The following is an 18,181-nucleotide window of genomic DNA, read 5'->3' on the forward strand; positions in this document are numbered from 1 at the left end:
TCAAAGTGGCAGATTACAGTTTAAAAAAATGGTTAGAGGTGATTAAAAGGGGGGAAATCAGGCAAAAAGTGGCAAAGCAGTGCCAAAAATGCATTAAAAGTGATTTTTTAAAAAGTGGCAAAAGCGGGTGAAAAGAAGCCATACATGGCAAAAATGGGCAAAATGGGTTAAAAGTGACTAAAAAAAATTACATGGGGCAAAACTGGGTAAAAAGTAGCAAATTGGGCTAAAAGTGGCAGATTATGGTAAAAAAAAAAAGAAGAAGAAGAAAAATCGGTTAAAGATGATTAAAAAAGGGGGGAAATTGGGCAAAAAGTGGCAAATGTAAATCAAAGCAATGGCAAAAGTTGCAAAAAGCAGCAGAAATTCGGTAAAAAGTGCCAAAAGAATGGACAATTATTGTTAGTAGATGTGGTTAAATTGGCTAAATGTAGTGTGAATAAACAATTTCAGCATCCCAACCCAATAATAGCTTGACACATCTTAAAATGAAGGAACTGTTAGCCAGGATGCTAGCACAGATGCTAATGATCCTGCACGCATGCACTGATATCACCAATAAATCACCCAGACCCCGGGACAATAAACTCTTTACTTGATAAAATTTTCAGGACTGGTCCTTTAAATATGAAAACAACATTGATACCAACTCACATGCTAACAACAATCATATAAAACAGATGAGGTGACTTTATCACTACTGGAGGATTCATTGTTAAAATGAAGAATCATGCAGCTGAAAAGTAACAGAAAAATAAAATCCAATGGCTGATGTTGCATCTTGTTCCAAAAAGGGTCAGCCCAGATTCCCAAGGTCTTATGTATACAATCTTAAGCAACTCAAAGACTTTTAGGGGCTTTATTGACAATTAATGGCCAAAATTTTGCTGGAAAAATAATCAGAAATGACTGTAAATGGAGCTGAGCTCAGGCTGGGAATGAAAAAGGAGTAAGAAACCTGATGGAGAGTGCTGATAAAATAATGTATTTAGTCTGCAGCCTCATTTAGACAGAAAACGGAGTTATTAGTGTTTTAGTTTCATGGATTCTGATCATGATTTAGAATCACTGGTAGTCTGATGGTGACAGCTCTAGCTCTTACTTTGATTCAGTATTCTCTCTCTGAAAGCTCTCAGTTTCACCAACATGAAGGGAATTTAACCAGCAGACTAAAGGAGGGAGCCCCTCCTTGTGGTCGTAAACGGTACTCCACTACAGACATGATAAAATCATAGAATTTCTGAATGTGTAACTTTTAGCGTTTTCTGCTTGAACTCAATCTCCTAATCTTCTCCCTGTAAACGCCGTCTTTGTTGGCTTCACAGGAATGTGCTCCAGCCCCCCTGGTTTGAGTCTGATGTGGCCACCCAGCCTGGATAGGACGGGTCGGGGGTTAAAGTGAGAGTTAGATGAGGTGAAGTGAGCAGGAGTGGGGGGGTCACGCTGTTGTGGCACTGCCCTCTGTTTATACTGCGATTAGAGGCTGACCTATCCCCCTTTGTTTCCCCCTCAACGCTCAACTTCTTCACAAGTGCCCTCGTCTATTCTTCAGCCTCTCAGTGAAGCAGCACCCGAGAAATCAGGAGGATTAAGGAGAAGAAAGGACCTCCAATCAGGCCTTCAGATACGAGTTTCCCAACTGGTAAACATCTGCAGACTAGTGAAATATTTAGTTATGTCACAGTCGTCAAACTGTTTTCCAACTTTCACAGTGATTTGACATGTTTACTCTGCAGGAAATGTTGTTCTTTCTCACTTGATGAATGCTGAGAAGATGCCCAGACCTGTCAGGCCTCAGAGTTAGTGATGGGGAAAATCCTGTTACACAACAGTCATCATTCAGGAAACTCAAAGATTACTCTGGCAGCGCCAACACGGCTAAGAAAGAGGCGCGTGGTGATGCCTTTCAGTGTAAAGTTACATTAGGCTCTCTATAAGGGCACTCATGACCAGCACTTGTGATGTCCCCTCAACCCCGGGTGGAATGAGGGGTGTATAACTCCAGTTCCAAAAAAGATGGGGCGCTGCATAAAATGTAGATCAAACAGAATGCAATGACTTTCAAATCTCATAGACCCATATTATATTCACCACCATCACTACCATCAGAGACATGGGGGTAGTACAGGGGGAAATTCTGCAATGAAAAGTGTGTTTTAGTTTATTTTATCTTAGTAATTCATGTCAATATTGAATCAAAAGAAACCTAATGGAATGGGTAACAGACTGAAATTTGTATCAAATAGAATGAAATAAAATACTGGAGGGACCCTGCTCCTCCCTTAAAAAATGCCCAAGTAGTATAGTCCAGCACTGCCAAATAATGAAAGAAAAAGGAATTTAATCATAGTAAAAATATTGCTCATTACATCGGGAAATTACAGTTCAGAGCTACATTTAAATGCATAGATATTTGCAAAAATGATGCAACTTTTGCTGCTTGGCTCGTTGGCTAAGGGGGGCCCTGTGTTAGTATTCTTTCTTGGGGCCAAAAAACCTGAGCTACGCCTCTGATCAGAGATGCAAACTTTTGAACTGTGCCAGGATAACAAGCTGGACAGTCCTTCTCCTCTTTAGTCTGCGAGAAGGATTTCAAATTTTGATTCATCTGACCACAGAACTGTTTTCCATTTTGACTCAGTCCATTTCAAATGAGCTTTTGCCTAGAGAGGATGGCGGTGCTTCTGGATCCTGTTCACAAATGGCTTCTTTGGATGATCCAGGTTTAATCGCATTTGTTTTGACAGACTGTGATTTCCGGCAGTGTTCCTGAGCTCATGCAGTGATTTCAGGTACAAAATCATGCCTGTTTTTAATGCAGTGCTGCCTAAGGGCCCGAAAATCATGAACATCCAATGTTGATCTTCAGTTTTGTCCCTTGCTCACAGAGCTTTCTCCAGTTTCTCTGAATCTTTGGATGATATTATGGCCTGTAGATGGTGGGGTATTAAAGGCTCCATGTCTGCACTTTGAGGAATATTATTCTGAAATTTTTTCCTCAATTTTTAGATGCATTTTTTGCAGATTGGTGAACCTCTCCTCATCTTTACTTCTGAGAGATCCCTCCTCTCTAAAATGCTCCTTATATACCCAATAATGTGACTGACCTGTTGCCAATCAGCTTAATTAGCCGCAAAAATGCTCCTCTAGCGGTCTTTCATTAGTACCACTTACTTTTCCAAGCTTTTGTTGCCCCGTCCCTACTTTTTTGAGATGTGTTGCTGCCATCAAGTTCTAAATGAGCTAATATTTTTCATGAAATGGTAAAATTTCTCAACATCTGATATGCTGTTTATGTTCTGTAGTGAATGAATGGGTTTATGAGATCTGACAATCATTGCATTCTATTTATATTTTCATTTACACAACATCCCAACTTTATTGGGATTGGGGTTGTAATTTCAGAAATTTACATGAACTTGCTAGTTTGGGGGGAAAGAATTTAAGAAATTTGGCTACTTATTATTTGGCTAAGTAGACCGAAACATATAACACATGGAACTGCATCAAAATGAATGGTGTTGAACCACTTAAGCTCATTTTTCACATCTTTATCAATCGTACTCAAATCCCTCCTTTTCTCTGAGGTTATCTTTGTTCACATGGGAGTCTGGGCTTCATCAGGAACCACGATCCCCTCTGCTGTACCTTCCTTTTTCCCATGTCTAAAGAGATACTCCAAGGAAGAGCACTGATTCTGGGATGTAGGAGCACCATGTGACCCCATCGCCAACAGGAAGGACACACCACGACAGTGACAGGCTGAAGGAAAGGAAGGAAAACACCAGTGAAGGCCCTTTGTTTGACTTGAGCCCCCTGAGACCATCTGTTCTGGAAGATTTATGACCAACCATCCTGAGCAGGAGCAAGCGTCGTGATTGCTGTGGAGCATTCTGCATTTCAATCCAGTTTTTATCCCAAACTTTCTGCCCTCTCTTACCATTTCATCACTTTGTGTGTACTTATTACAAATCCAACATGATGACCTTTTAACCTGTTTACTCACTCTGTCACCATGCACATTCTTTCATCACTGTGTGCAGAAACCCTGCAAGACCAGGGGCTACTAGACGGGTGAGACACTGGAGGGAACATTTGGAATCTATAAACTTCTTAAAATAGAGTCTGATCCAGAGTGAAGACATAAACATGGGGTAAGAAGCGTCCACTGAGAGGATGACCTGAGGGCACACAAGAAAAAAAAGTGCCTCGTCTTAAATTGTCAAAATACATCCAGAAAATAAATCTGCCATTTCAAACGCATCGAGCCAAGTCATGTTGAGAGTCCAGTATTTACAGCCCAGTGCTGCAAACAATGTCTCAATGGACTTTAAAGGCCAAAGCAACAACGTTCCTGCCTTAACCCGAGCTTTTTAAGAAGACAAATATCCCCTAAATAAACTGGGTCAAGAGTTTTGTTTGGCCAGCTTTGAATTAGAAATGTCAAAGCTACAATACAGTGTTAGCCCATTGGTCCTAGAGGATTAAAAATGCCTCGTTTCATGACTCTTACCTTTGTTTGGTCTCTGAAATGTACAATAACTCAGCATATTGGCTGTTGACCTCTTTATAGTAGGCGTTTTCTGTAATTTCTTCCATTTTTCTTTATTTATTTGCAAGGTTATTCATGCTTGTTTGAAATGACAAGTTCTTTTTTATTTACTGCCAGCAGATACAGTCAATCAGTGAATCAATAAAGTAAAAATAGCATATATATATCTGTTCCAGATTCTCCAGAGAGATAAATGAATCAGATTATAAAAGTCATAAATCATAGTTGTCCCACTTAGACATCCCTAATGTCAGTGTCAGACTGCCCTCTAGTGGTGATTTCTGTTATCAAACTGCTCCCCCTATGCTCTGCATAATCCCACTTTTGCAGAACATTAAGTTGGAAATATTTTCACAGTGCTTTAATTGTTTGTGCACATTAATAAATAACCATGCATTACATCTGCATGCATATTTACCATGGCGTTATGTTTAAACATTATCATCTGTGCCAGGTTGTCTTGATAACTTTAAAGCTGTGCTCCTGCAGCCTCATGGTGGACCCCAGGGTTCTGCAGGTGTGCTGCAAGGGGACATTTGCAAAAGGAGCCCTGCATACTAAGCTATGTTGGATGTATTCGATTCACAGTACTATTTATACAGTGCATTCAGAATGCTAGAACCCCTCACTTTTATCAGTTTTGCTATATTGCAGCCTGAAGCTACAGTCGAATAAATTCATTTTTATTCTCATGAATCTACACCCACCACCCTGTCACGACAAAGTGAAAACAGAATTTTTGAAAATTTTGCAGATCAATTAAAAATAAAATTGAAAAATGAAATTAACAAAAGCAGTCAGACCCTTTACAAAACATCTGGAATGTTGCTCAGGTTCCTCCCATTTCTCTTGATCTTTCCTGAGATGTTTCCATACCTGGATTGGAGTCCACCTGTCTCTATAGAAAGCCTCACAGCAAAAACCAACCCATGAGGTTAAAAGAACTGCCTGCAGAGCTCAGAGACAGGATTCTTAACAGGCACAGATCTGAGAAAGGCTACAAAACCGTTCTGCTGCACTGAAGGTTCCCTGGAGCACAGTGGCATCCATAATTCTCAAATGGAAGAAGATTGGCACAACCTGGAATCTTTTGAGCTGGTTGCCTGAGCCATCGGGGGAGAGGGGTCTTAGCAAAAGGTGACCAAGAACCTGATGGTCACTCCGATGAGCTCCAGAGATCCTGTAGAGATGGTGCAAAGTTCAGGAGGGACAACTATCACTGCAGCCCTCCACTGATCTGGGCTTTATGGAGACATGACTAGAAAGAAGTGTCTCCTCAGTGCAAAACACATGAAAGTCTGTTTGGTGCAGAGGTTTTTGCAAGCAGGCTTGAATGCATCTTCACCTAAGCCACAGCAGTCTGCAACATGTTTTGCATGTTTCCTAAATAAATCAATATTTTTTCTACCCCTAAATTTGCAACAATTACTCTGAGGCTAAGTTATTGCTTGTATGAGTTGCATCTGATTGCATGAAACTGAATGTGCAGGATGCACGCCTGCTGAGTGAGAAAGCATTTGCAATTATATAGCTTGCTTAACTATGTATTTTTTTTTGTATTTAAACTAAAATGATAAATTCAGAACTGTCTGATGTGTTAACATGCAAACTCACATTGGGATAAGGATAGAGCTAAGGTTTATTGTGCAGCCATTAATATAACTCCGGTCTTACCTTACCTTTGCCTTGGCAGTAATGGCAAATTCATATTTAAATATGAAACAATAATTATGAAGCTTCACAACAGAAAACTAGCTAAGGTTTGCAGACAGTGGGTGACAAATAAGCTAGTATCTTTTGAGCCTAAAGTGCTTTGAGAATTTTGGAACAGCAATTAAACAAACATTAAAATATACAAAACTAAAAACTTTATTGAATATACCATATTTTAATAAGTGAAAGCCAACTGGACCATTATCAAAACGTCTCCTGAAAAACTTGTTTTTAAAAAATTTTTTTTTAGAAAATATTTATGTGAAACCTTGAACGTGTATACCACAAGACATCTACAGCAAAGCTTAATGAAACCTTTGCAGGACCTCATGTGCTCTCAGTGAATCTAACCTCTGGACTCTGACGTCATCACGTTACCATATGTGCTTGGCAACCACAGCGCCTCTACTGCCAACTGCCTCCTCTCTGTTGACACAGTCCACTTTGGCTAACAGTTTGAACCTTTTCCGGGCAAGGGGACTTTGTGTCTCCCTTTTTAATGCCAAGTTTGATTAACATTTAACATTTGCGCGACATGAAACCGAGGAGGCGACACGTCCTGCTGCTCTGGATGTTCGTCTGCTACACCATGACAGAGGCGATCGAGCCCATCAGCACCAGCATAGCGGTGGGCATGGCCGCGGCTCTGACCGGGTTTTTAGCCAGCTACCAGAACATTTTCTACTATTTTCACGAGTGCTGTCGACCGGAGTGGATATCGTTCAACAGGACAGGTAAAAAATGGGCTTTTTCTGTAGCTGGTGTTACGCTTTAAAGAGCGACCATGCTAACTGGCGAACTTTTGAGGGGTTGCGCCTTTGATTGTCGTGGTTACAACAGCTGTGGGAAACGAAATGAACTCTTCACGACTGCGCTTTGTGTTTTTGATTAAAGTCAGTGTATTTTTTTTTACATTACAATTGAAACAATTTGGCAGTTATTATGTATTTTACTGTGTTAGCAGCCGTTGTTACGACAAACGCAGATGTCGCCAGTTAACACGGTCGCCCTAAAAACCGAAACACCTGCATGATTCTCTTATCTCTCACAAATCCTCTTACCAAATGTAAGCCACTGGGATACATTCACCACGATATAAAGTATTTACTCTAGCCCCCAAGTCGCTCCGACTATGCATTTTTACTGTATTTTTTTATTTATGCATTTTTAAAATTTGTTTTCAACTTGGCAAACATTTTTGCTGTTGCATTTAACAAAGCTGGCTGTGTCGCTTCTTTGTGACGTACGCGGAAGTTCCCCGTTGTAAGAACCTAGCTAGCCTGCCGATTTAGCCAGCGCGCTTTCGCCGTGGTGTTATGTTTGAGCTAAAATACAGAAGCGTATGTAAACGGGAATTAAGCGACGATGAGAGCAGCACACTTCTATCTGCTGCTGCTACACGTTTTTTTGACCCCAGCTGTGCTAGTCAATGCGTTTGATCCGTTTACAACAACAGTGGTGTTGGGTATCGGCGCTACTCTGGGGCGGACTATCTACAATTATTTGCATGAAAGTTGCGATCCGAAATGGATAGCCTTCAATGCAACAGGTGAGCATATGCAACATGCATTCGTTCATTTATGTGTGCTTTATAGAGTAACATTAGAATGACTTAAAATGGACCGGTAATGTGGTAATAAATGACTGAACTGTTGACATTTCTTAACCGTTACAACATTACGAATTCACTTTTCGAAATTCAGCGTTTGTCCTCAGAGGCTTCCGTAACACATTTATACATTTCTTAAAATATAGTTGAATGGTGTTTTTTTTCCACCTTGCAAATTTGTTTGCCTTTTTACTGAAACCAACACCATCTTTGCTAACTAACAAGTACATATCGATGTTCAAGTAGTGTTAGTGCTCTGTGATAGAGGAAGATTAATCCCTTCAGTGTTTTCAAATACATTCATTTGAAGGGTCAAATGGCAGTTAATTTACACCAGTTTCAGTTAATAAGCACAGAAATGTCCTTATACCCAATGTGCAATCTTTGCCTTATTTTAAACTGGTGAGTAATTTGTTCAGTAACCCATGTTTTCAGTAATGGGACTAGACTGGAAAACATGACCTTAGTGGATAATATGCAATGCCTTTTTACTGTGGATATAGTCTAGCTCATGGTTTATATATTGCTTATTTTTATGTCCTTTGCACATGTTTTATTTTCTTCATTACTGCTGCTCTGGATGTTTTGACTTATTAAGATTTCCTATGACAGTGTTGGTATAAGTACACAGCTATTGTGCTCAAGTAAACACACGATTACTCTGGTTAAAATTCAGAGGTAACCCTTTACCTACTGCGTCTAAAAATGGCGATTTTGACATATTTTTTTATTATGGCTGTAAAATAGTCAGGAAATACCCAAAGTCTGAGAGCTTTGCTCCCTTTTCCCAGGAGTACTTGAACTTGACTTTTCAACATCTGGTTAATGATTATTGCACATTTTATGGAATTGTCAGCAGTTTAAAAGAAGAAAAACACAAAAACGGATTTGTTTTCATGGCTTTTATGAGAAGAAATGTTGCTATTGCTCATAAAGTTTTGATTTGACATTTGAAATGTGAACCTATACATGTTTAGAACAATCACCAGTCATTTTTTTGAGTCTAGGACTCTGGGTGTGCAAATCACAGTGCAAAAAAGATAACGATATACACAGGCGACAATTAGTGCAAATAAAGGTGGAAAAATGCATTCCCAACATTCTCAAGTAACATATTGTTATTGCACATGACAGACACACACAAATACCACTATCTAACATTATTTTTTGAAAACAAAACACCGCTCACTCACTCGTCTTCTGCCAAAGCTGCCGTCACGGTGCTGTTTGACATTACTGTAATATATATACCACACATCATATATTGCTGGAAAGCACAGATTCCCAGCTCTCTGTCGGCGTTGGAATTTTTTAGATTTAGCAAACTTTCAAGGAGCTACAGTGTTGAGAATCCATGTAGCGGTCTCGCGATACTTCTGGTGTCTTGCTATGAATGCCCACATCATATGGTTGCGAGTACCGTAATGAACCACATATGTGTGCATGCCCACAATTCTCAGCTTTCCAATGCCATTAGAATTTTTCTGATCAGACAAACTTTGACAGAGTTACGGTAATAATACTCCTGACATATAAAACACAGCGGCAGCGCTGGGTCAGTAGGTAAAGGGTTAAAAAAAGTAAAACTACTGGTCTTTAAATCTACTCAAGTAGAAGCGTTTCATTTTTAAAATGTTCACATTTTTATCACATATGGAAGATACACTTTTACTGCAAAAATCTGTTAGATTTGACAAACCTTACTCTGATATTTCCATCCTTGTATTCCTTCTGTTTTGCCCTCTGCAGGTCTCGAGGTGGACCTGGAGAGAAAACTGTTTGGACAGCACATCGCCTCACGCATCATCCTGAAAGCCGTGAATGGATTCATGACCAACGAGAACCCGAAGAAGCCGCTGGTGCTCTCGCTGCACGGATGGACCGGCACAGGGAAAAACTTTGTGAGCCAGCTGATCGCTGAAAACATTTACAAAGAAGGGATGGACAGCAACTTTGTTCATGTGTTCACATCAGAGCTTCACTTTCCACACGCCAGCCAGTTGGAAACCTACAAGGTGTGAAAGAGAATTTTATACATGTTTTTTTATGACTCTGCGTTCTTTTTTAAATGACCATGTTTCTATGTCTTTCTCAGACTCAGTTACAGCAGTGGATTAAAGGAAATGTTACGAACTGTGCTCACTCCTTGTTCATCTTTGATGAAATGGATAAGATGCACCCCGGCTTGATCGACAGCATAAAGCCGTACCTCGACTACTACGACAAGCTGGATGGAGTTTCTTATCGGAAAGCCATCTTCATTTTTCTCAGGTAAGAAGATAAATGTTTTCATTTAAATCCAACCACTTTAATGTTTTATTTCCAGTGAGCTGGGCAATATGATCCAGCATTTATATCACAGTTTTTGTCTTTGTAGTGGTGGTATTGTATTGTGGTATTAAAGGATTTGTCAGACAGCCCTCTTTAAATGGAAACAGTCCATATGAATGCTTCATCATCACTAAATAATATAATTACCAGGATAGACTATTCATTTGCATTAAGTCTGCAATAACCTGCTAGGTGAGTAAATCCTTGGTGTATTGTGATGTCATTGTTTTTATACAGATTCCAGGGCTCATGGCCTTGAAACATGACTAGCACTAATGATCCATTAATGAGTTTTGTGGCCACTTAGACATGCGTTTTGGTTAAACACTGACTTGTAATGATAAGGATGGTGGTGCTTACATCGCCATGCAGCACCTGGATTTTAATCTAGCTTTCTCTAACTTGTCACATATTGCCAGAGTCATTTAGGACTGGTTAGACTGTAACTGATGCAGATAGGAGGATTTTTCTTTTATATTTCAGTCTGGCAAGATATGTGTACATAGCATTTTTCCAGCAAGATCAATGACTTTGACTGAACCCATGGTAGCTGAAACTGGGTTTATTATATTGTAGTTTGAGCTAATAAATGTTGAGCAGCAGTTGCTTTTATTTGAGCTTTTGCAAAGAATAAATGAGAGATATGAAGGAGACGTAAAATGCAGTGCCTGAATCAGCTTCAGAACAGGGAACAGGGAACAGGCAGAACAGGGAATTTATTTTTGAATTTGTTCAGCCATCAAGAGAGACATATGGATCGGGAGATAATTGTCACATGCTGCTAAGTTTATTTGACTTATTGTGCCGCCTCCTGCAGCCAGTCCTCTCACTTTAGAGCAGCAGTACTCAACTGCTCTAACCTCAGGACTAGAGCCTGACCGATTTATCGGCGGGCTGATTAATTGGGCCGATTAAAGCGTTTCACAGATTAATCAACATCGGCCAATATGTAGCCGATATATTAACTTTTTTGCTGTGTGGGATTGTCTCTGCCCCTGTCGCTCTGTGTGTCTCCATGCTGAACTCAGTCTGAGTGCCTGGCCCCTCCCCCTCAGACGCAGAGTGCAGCAGCAGCGCTCCCTCACTCAGTGTTGCCAACTTAGTGACTTTGTCACTATATAAGTGAGTTTTCAGACCCCTCTTTTTCAAAAAAGGGACTAGCAACAAATCTAGCAACTTTTTCTGGTGTTACTGGAGAGTTTTGGAGACTTTGACGTGAAAGAACGTATTGTTGTTGCTCTTCTCACTGAACAGCGGGTGCAGCCGTGAGCCCCTCCTCGTCCCTAAGCACTCACAGGCAGCCCCGTCCTCGCGCAGTTCGACTGCAGGCTGCAGCAGAGTAGAGGATTAACGCTCGTTTCAGACTGGGATCGTGTTTTGCTGCTTGCGTGTGTCAGCTCTGGTTCCTGCCGGTGCGGCTTTCGCACAGGGCGCGAGTTTTCTGCATGTCAGCCACATCTCCCTGCTCTCAAAGCCCTGTCCTCAAAGTCACTTGATTCAGTGTATAGAGGAAGTGTGTCGGGAACTTTTCAGAATTAAAGCATTCTGTACAAGTGAACAGAATTTCTCTCTAGAAATGCTAAGCCGGGCTTTTACTTTGAAAAGCACAAGCTTGTGGCCTTCCTCAGGGTTATCAAGAAACATATTGTAAACCTATTCTATTTGCATATTTGCCACAACGATGTAAATATGGCTCTCCATTTATCATTTTCTTGTCTAATATGGTCCACAGCCACAGTATAAGACTATTATACATCGTTTTAATATTGTTTAAGTTGCATCTTTGTGAAATAAAAAAAAATAAATGCAACTGGTTATTCACATGGCCACATTTGTATTCATGTACAGTATATATCCGGTGTATATCAATGTTCTTATTTCATATAGCGGCCAAAATATCGGTTATCATCAGCCGAAATATCGGTATCGGCATCGGCCCCAAAAATCCAGTATCGGTCGGGCTCTACACAGGACCCACCATTCTCTTTGATGACAAATCACAACCCAAATTTCCAAAAATGTTCAACAATGCACGTTTAGTAAAATAAAAATGTTGCACTTAAGACCTTGGATGGAACATAGTTTATGACAGGAACAACAGACAGGGCAAAACTCACGTTTTACAACCCCTCTTTCCACATGATAATGTGTAAATTTAAGCAAATTTTCCAGAGATCTTAAGAAATTACTTCATTAACGTGGTAAAAGCAGCTCTTTTAGTGCAAGGAAAGGAGATAAATATGTTGAAATTTCAATAAAACATTTAAATGTACCCATTATCACAATAAAACAGAGTAAAATGAACGGTGCAGTTGCATGTTCTTTATTGACTTTTGCCACCATTGTTTTCCAGATGCACATCCGCTACCCACTGAAAACTGCTCCGGGACCAACTTTTAGGTCCTGACCCACCAGTTTAGAAACACTGCTCTAGAGTGTGCACAATACGTCTGCTGACAACCCACAGACTGGCAGTCACTCTGCACCTTCAGTCCAAATAAAGGGCTTGCAGTTTGTGTCACCGTGATGTGTAGCTTCTTTTTTGATCTACATGCACAAGATTCAGAGATATGCAGACCTATATGAGCATCAGAAGCATAAACCAGGCCCCCCACCCAGCACTGATTTGGGCCTTATGTTCTCTGAAAAAGGTGTTCATATGGATGCTTAGTATTGGCTTACTTGCACATCAGTTTGACCTCAAATCAAAACACAGTGTCAACAATTTGTAGCAAATTATTACATTTCTTGTTTTTGCATTTTCTTTCTCATAGCAATGCTGGAGGAGAAAGCATCATCCAGACGGCCTTAGATTTCTGGAAAGGAGGAAGAGATCGAGAGGAGATCGAGCTCAAAGACCTGGAAGCATTGCTGTCCGTCTCAGTGTTCAACAACAAGCAGAGTGAGTATTACTTCAGCAATGACATCTCTGTGTTTCTGTAGACTTTTAGAATCATTATCAGCTTTAACTCGGACTCGTATATCTCTTAATCCCCTGCAGGTGGTTTGTGGCACACCAGTTTGATTGACAAGAACCTGGTGGACTTCTTTGTGCCGTTCTTGCCTCTGGAGTACCGCCACGTTGTCCAGTGTGCATTGGCCGAGATGGCAGCTCGAGGATTTCAACCAGACAAGAGCGTGGCCGAACAGGTGGCCAGAGATCTGGTCTACTTCCCCAAAGCAGAGAGAGTGTTCTCTGTCAAAGGCTGCAAGACGATAGAGAGCAAGCTGGACTACTACACATAACACTGCCATGATGCTGAGTTTGAACACTAAACGCACTTTTATAAAGAGAAACGCTCGCAGATAAATGACTAAAGAGGAAGTCGAGCTGACTGAACTCTGAGGAGGTCTCTGCAGAGTTTTATCTGCCTGACCGAGAGGTCTCAGGGAGGGTTAAAGCCGATGCTGCTTCTCGCTTACACTGAATGAAGAGGGGAGAGCGCAGTGCCAGCTGAATGAAAAAATAATAAGACTGGAAATGCAATCTTCTGGAGCTGATTCAGAGGCTTTTATGTCACAGCAGACGGGAGTCTTAGTGCTTTTTTATTCCTGAGAAGACATGTAACTACGGCATTGTATGTACTTTTTGTTTTGTACTCCATGCTTCTGATCTATCAATGTCACAAAACCAGAATTTTACTAGTAAATATCAGATTTTGATACCACAATGACAATAGAAGTCCCAGGAAATTTCTCTTTTTTATTACCAAAAATGGAAAAGAAACTCCTACACACTGTCTACATTGCACAAATCCATTAGTGCAAATGTGTTCATGCAATATAGACAGCATCACCTTCTCTGCTCTGTTTGTAAAGGGTGTAAATGTAACTTTTTTGTCTTTGTGAGACACAAAAATGACTTAGAAAAACATGTATTTACCAGTTTTCCAGTCTGAATGGGCACACACTGCTCCCCCTACGTTTTGATACTTTAATTCATTAAAATAACAGGTGCAATGGTTTAAAAACATGACATATTGTAATTTTGGCAACCTTGATTCAGACTACTGGGAACACCCGCCTTATTTTTTTTGTTAGATATTAGTTTTTCCTTTATTTAAGAAGACGTGAGGTCTTTACATGTGTCCACTGTAGATTAACAAAACTAGCATGATACCAGAGCTTAAATTATAATATCATTTTAGTAAATCTAAAAATAATGATACCTGTTCAAATTCAAGTCTTATACACTAAAATGTTGAATAATTTCCATTTTTTAATTAACCAAAATTACAAACTCCTGCACACTGTCTTAATTGCACATAAGCATTGGCTGCCAATGTATTTGTGTGACATGGACTAATGGTTCTCATGACCCACCTCCTGCAAAATAACAGTGATCTGTACCAAAAAGTTTAAATTTATAATAATGAAGATGATGCCATGTGGGCCTTAAGTACATGATTTTACTAAACAGTAAGCGTAAACTGAAACTTTTCACGTCTACTTGTGTTGTCTTTAATGGCGGCTAGCAACCAGCATCAGCTCCTCTGCCACCTCCTTACTGCTCCCTAAAACATAGACTTTCCATCCCCAAGCTTTTTTCAGTTCCAAGCACGCATCCAAGACCCACTTATGGGCCCTGACCCACCAGTTGAGAACCATCAGTGTAGGCAGTGTTGTCTTTGCTTTCTATTTGTAAGAGCTGTAAATTCAACTTCTGTGTCTCTATGAGACACTAAAATATGAAGGTGTATTAGGGCCACTCTATGAAGAAAGGATCAGTTAATTCTGGACCAACCTGAAGTATTTGAGTAAAGTAAACAGTAAAAAGTGTCCTTTGATTAGGCTCCTAAATGCAGTTCTTGTGCAAGGCAGATTACATCATCTGCTATAACTGTCACCCATGCAACAGGCTATTTTTTTCAACTTTTTTTTTTTTTTTTTAATCTTAGTTTTAGTTCTCGTTCATTTAGGACTTGAAGGTGCAGATTGTGATGCCTGCTTCTGGTGTTAATCCTGGCAACCAGAGGAACTTTTAAAATGCATAACTGTCCCTTCTGTGGTACTGTTGAAACACACACGACTCCATGGAGGGGACCTTCCCTATGTATTTTTCTAACAATTTCACAGACTCAGCTGTAAAAAAGCATATTTAGACAGGCCTACTTATGAATATTATGTTTATTTTTTTACCAGTTTTGTTCCACTACAGGCTGCTAGGCTAAATATTACACACTGCACCTTTAATAATCTATTTTTTTCTCAAAAAATAACAGATCCTGTCTTTTTCTATTGGTCAGGGTTGCTCAAATGCTCCATCATACCAAAATGGCCTTCAATCTTTAAAAGAAGACTGTGTCAGTTCAACATAAGTGGTTTTGAAATTGTCTAAAGTATCCTAATTTTGACAACCTTAAAAAACCCTGAAAAATCAGAATCTCCTGCCTTAATATTTTCTGGGTTTTTTTTTACCTTCATTTTGTTTTTGGTATTTGAGTAATGTAATACAACATGCCATGTTTTAGTGTTGCCACCATTCTAGAAATTGAAAATGTTATATGTCCATATGAAAAAAAAAACAGAAAAAAAGCAAGTGGTAATACAAGAAGCTATCAAATACTGGCATATTTGGAAAAAAAAAATCAAATGCATAGTGTGCAAAATTTTCCTAAAGATGAATTAACTTGTACAAAACGTTCCTCTAATTAGCCCTATGTTGTGTTTCAAGTGATTGTGATTGGAATGTAAATTTTAGATTAAATCTTTTTAAATTTATGGTATTGAAAAGAATCAAAATCTTGAAATTTTGCAGCCCTACTTTGTGAAAATGTAAATCTAAGAATGAAAACATGAGAAAGCTGTGCTTTGCTACATCCATTTATTAGAGAAAATTATAGAAAGATCAGAAATAGTTCTGTATAAATAAAAGAGAACCATAAGATGACGTACCTCTAAGCATTACATTTTACTCTGTTTTCTCCAGCATGTGATTCCTATTTTCTTTAGATCTTGACTTATTAGAGCCCAAGCACCTTGGAATGCCAGAGGTTATTTATTTCTCTTCTTCTGCCTTAGTAATCACAGTTTTGGAGGCTTTTTCATGCTCAGAATCTCATCAAATAAGGCAAGGTCAGGCTTGTAAATTGCCTCCATAGCGCCCCTTAGAAATTAAAGAAATGGAATCCCTATTGACACAACTTTCACCTAGGAGAATGAACTTTGGTGACTTGATAGGATTTACAGAAAACTTCTAAAACCCATGCTCTGACTTCAACAGAAAACCATCAGTTTGGATAAAATGGTTGTTTCAGACATTTCTAGGGCTCCTAAAAAAATAATTTCTTTTAAGGTGTTCATTCAGTGTAGCTGGAGTTTGGACTATGACTTAAGGGTTTCTGCTTTTTATCCCGGGACAACCAGGCAGGCTATTTAGGTGTCAGATATCACAGAAGCACCAATGTTATCTCCAGTTAAGCTCTTGTTAAAACAACTGAAGGTTAAACATCACAGAAATCAGCACATCTATCTCATGACAGTGGCATTAATAAGTCAAGTTCTCCTTAAACAACAGCAAAGGAATAATCACAAGAAAAACAGTAGAATATGAACTGTCTTCTTAAAGTGTCTATAAAATTATTTGTAATTTTGATGTTTTTCTACTGAAATAATTTTGCCTTACAGTGATGATTTTAAACCCTGGCTGGATTTTGTGTATGTGCTTAGTATCCCCCTCATACTCAGATGTTATTTATACCAAAACTTCCTTTTTCAATCCTAAAAATGCAGATGATTAAATAACAAATTCTGATGACATTGATTTTATAGTTAGTTTTTAAATTCAGCCTTTTGAAGACAAACTCTGTGCTCTGTAGAACGTGTTAAGTAATGTCTTAAACTTTAATGTGGAAGGAAACTTTGTTTCTTAATATCCAGCGATTTACCGTCAGCTTTTAACATCTCAGACTCCTGTGATTGGATGTAAAAGGTCTTTTGGAGAAATGTGGAAGAAAGAGGTTGTATGGATGGAAAGAGTCACTTCTCTGCTGTTAATACAAAAAGGAATCACAGAATAAAATTTTACATTTTTCACTGGTTTTCTGGTTTCTGTTCCCTATTGCTCTTTACATGTCACACTAAAGAAGAAACAAGATTGTTGATGCTAGAGATGTACATAAAATAAAGTAACAGGGCTGATGAAAATAACTGATGTTTACTATTTAGCAGATGGCCGAAACCACCGCCAATGTTTTTCATTAATTCTTGTTTTAGAAGCTGCACCAACATAAAGTTTATAATTCCATTACACAGGGAGTTTAATTTGGAAGTACGTCTTGATCTGCAAAAGAGTTATATAACAATCAAACAGATTGTGAAACACAATTGTGCAAAGTGCCGCTTCAAGTTCAAGGCTATACTAGAGAGTAGGAGAGTCGGTACGTCATGTGCTTTGGGTTATTTGTGGGCATTGCCAGGCAGGGCTTTTTATTTGTGCTTTAAATGGGCGGGCTTCTTTAGAGTAGCTCCTTTACGGTCAATACCATCATTTTGAAAATTGCTTGTGTAAGATTGATTTGCAACCTTAAGCAGGTACAGATTCTTTTATGAGTACAGTTTATGGATCTCTGCAGTGTTACCACTGCCTCATGTGGTGGCTAGACTACCTGTTGTGAAAAAAAAAAACACATTTGCTCCACTGTCATCCACATTCCATAAAACCAGTTCTGGTCTAGAGCTGGAGCTGTTTTGCAGCTGCTTCAATATATGAGCGATCAGAGACCTGGTTTGCTTTTTCACAGGCTGGCGCTGACAAGAGAGCCACATGATTATGTCAAAGTCAAGGACAATGTGAGTCCTCCAGCAACACTAGTGCCAAACTGAGGTACACCACAGAGATGGTGGATCATGCCACTCCTTGAGTGTTTCTGCTGGCTTTCAAACCTTCCTTGAAGTCCAAACTATGCTGCTCTGCTGCTTGTGACATGTTTTGAATGTCGATCATGTTGCCGTCTCGTGAGAAGCCCTGTTATAAA

The 18,181-nt window shown here is 39.4% G+C and overlaps 1 protein-coding gene across 2 annotated transcripts; it reads left to right on the plus strand.

Annotated features, from left to right (window-relative positions):
- Nucleotides 1-6,649: 6,649 nt before the first annotated feature.
- On the plus strand, nucleotides 6,650-17,240 carry tor1 (torsin family 1). Of its 2 annotated transcripts, none has more exons than XM_041810833.1 (5): nucleotides 6,650-6,999; nucleotides 9,624-9,889; nucleotides 9,970-10,145; nucleotides 12,980-13,107; nucleotides 13,207-17,240. In XM_041810833.1, the coding sequence occupies exons 1-5, from the start codon at nucleotides 6,801-6,803 to the stop codon at nucleotides 13,449-13,451; spliced, it is 1,014 nt and encodes a 337-aa protein (XP_041666767.1). In that variant the 5' UTR covers nucleotides 6,650-6,800; the 3' UTR covers nucleotides 13,452-17,240. The 2 variants fall into 2 exon arrangements, with proteins under 2 accessions (XP_041666767.1, XP_041666768.1); XM_041810834.1 differs by lacking the exon at nucleotides 6,650-6,999 and adding an exon at nucleotides 7,122-7,814.
- Nucleotides 17,241-18,181: the final 941 nt, after the last annotated feature.

Source organism: Cheilinus undulatus, linkage group 17, assembly GCF_018320785.1.
Source record: "Cheilinus undulatus linkage group 17, ASM1832078v1, whole genome shotgun sequence".
Taxonomy (NCBI): domain Eukaryota; kingdom Metazoa; phylum Chordata; class Actinopteri; order Labriformes; family Labridae; genus Cheilinus; species Cheilinus undulatus.

Coding starts and splice junctions, on each gene's coding strand:
- tor1 (XM_041810833.1), top strand. CDS start 6,801: ATGAAACCGAGGAGGCGACACGTCCTGCTGCTCTGGATGTTCGTCTGC. Junction 10,146..12,979: donor GCCATCTTCATTTTTCTCAG/GTAAGAAGATAA, acceptor TCTTTCTCATAG/CAATGCTGGAGGAGAAAGCA. Junction 13,108..13,206: donor AGTGTTCAACAACAAGCAGA/GTGAGTATTACT, acceptor AATCCCCTGCAG/GTGGTTTGTGGCACACCAGT.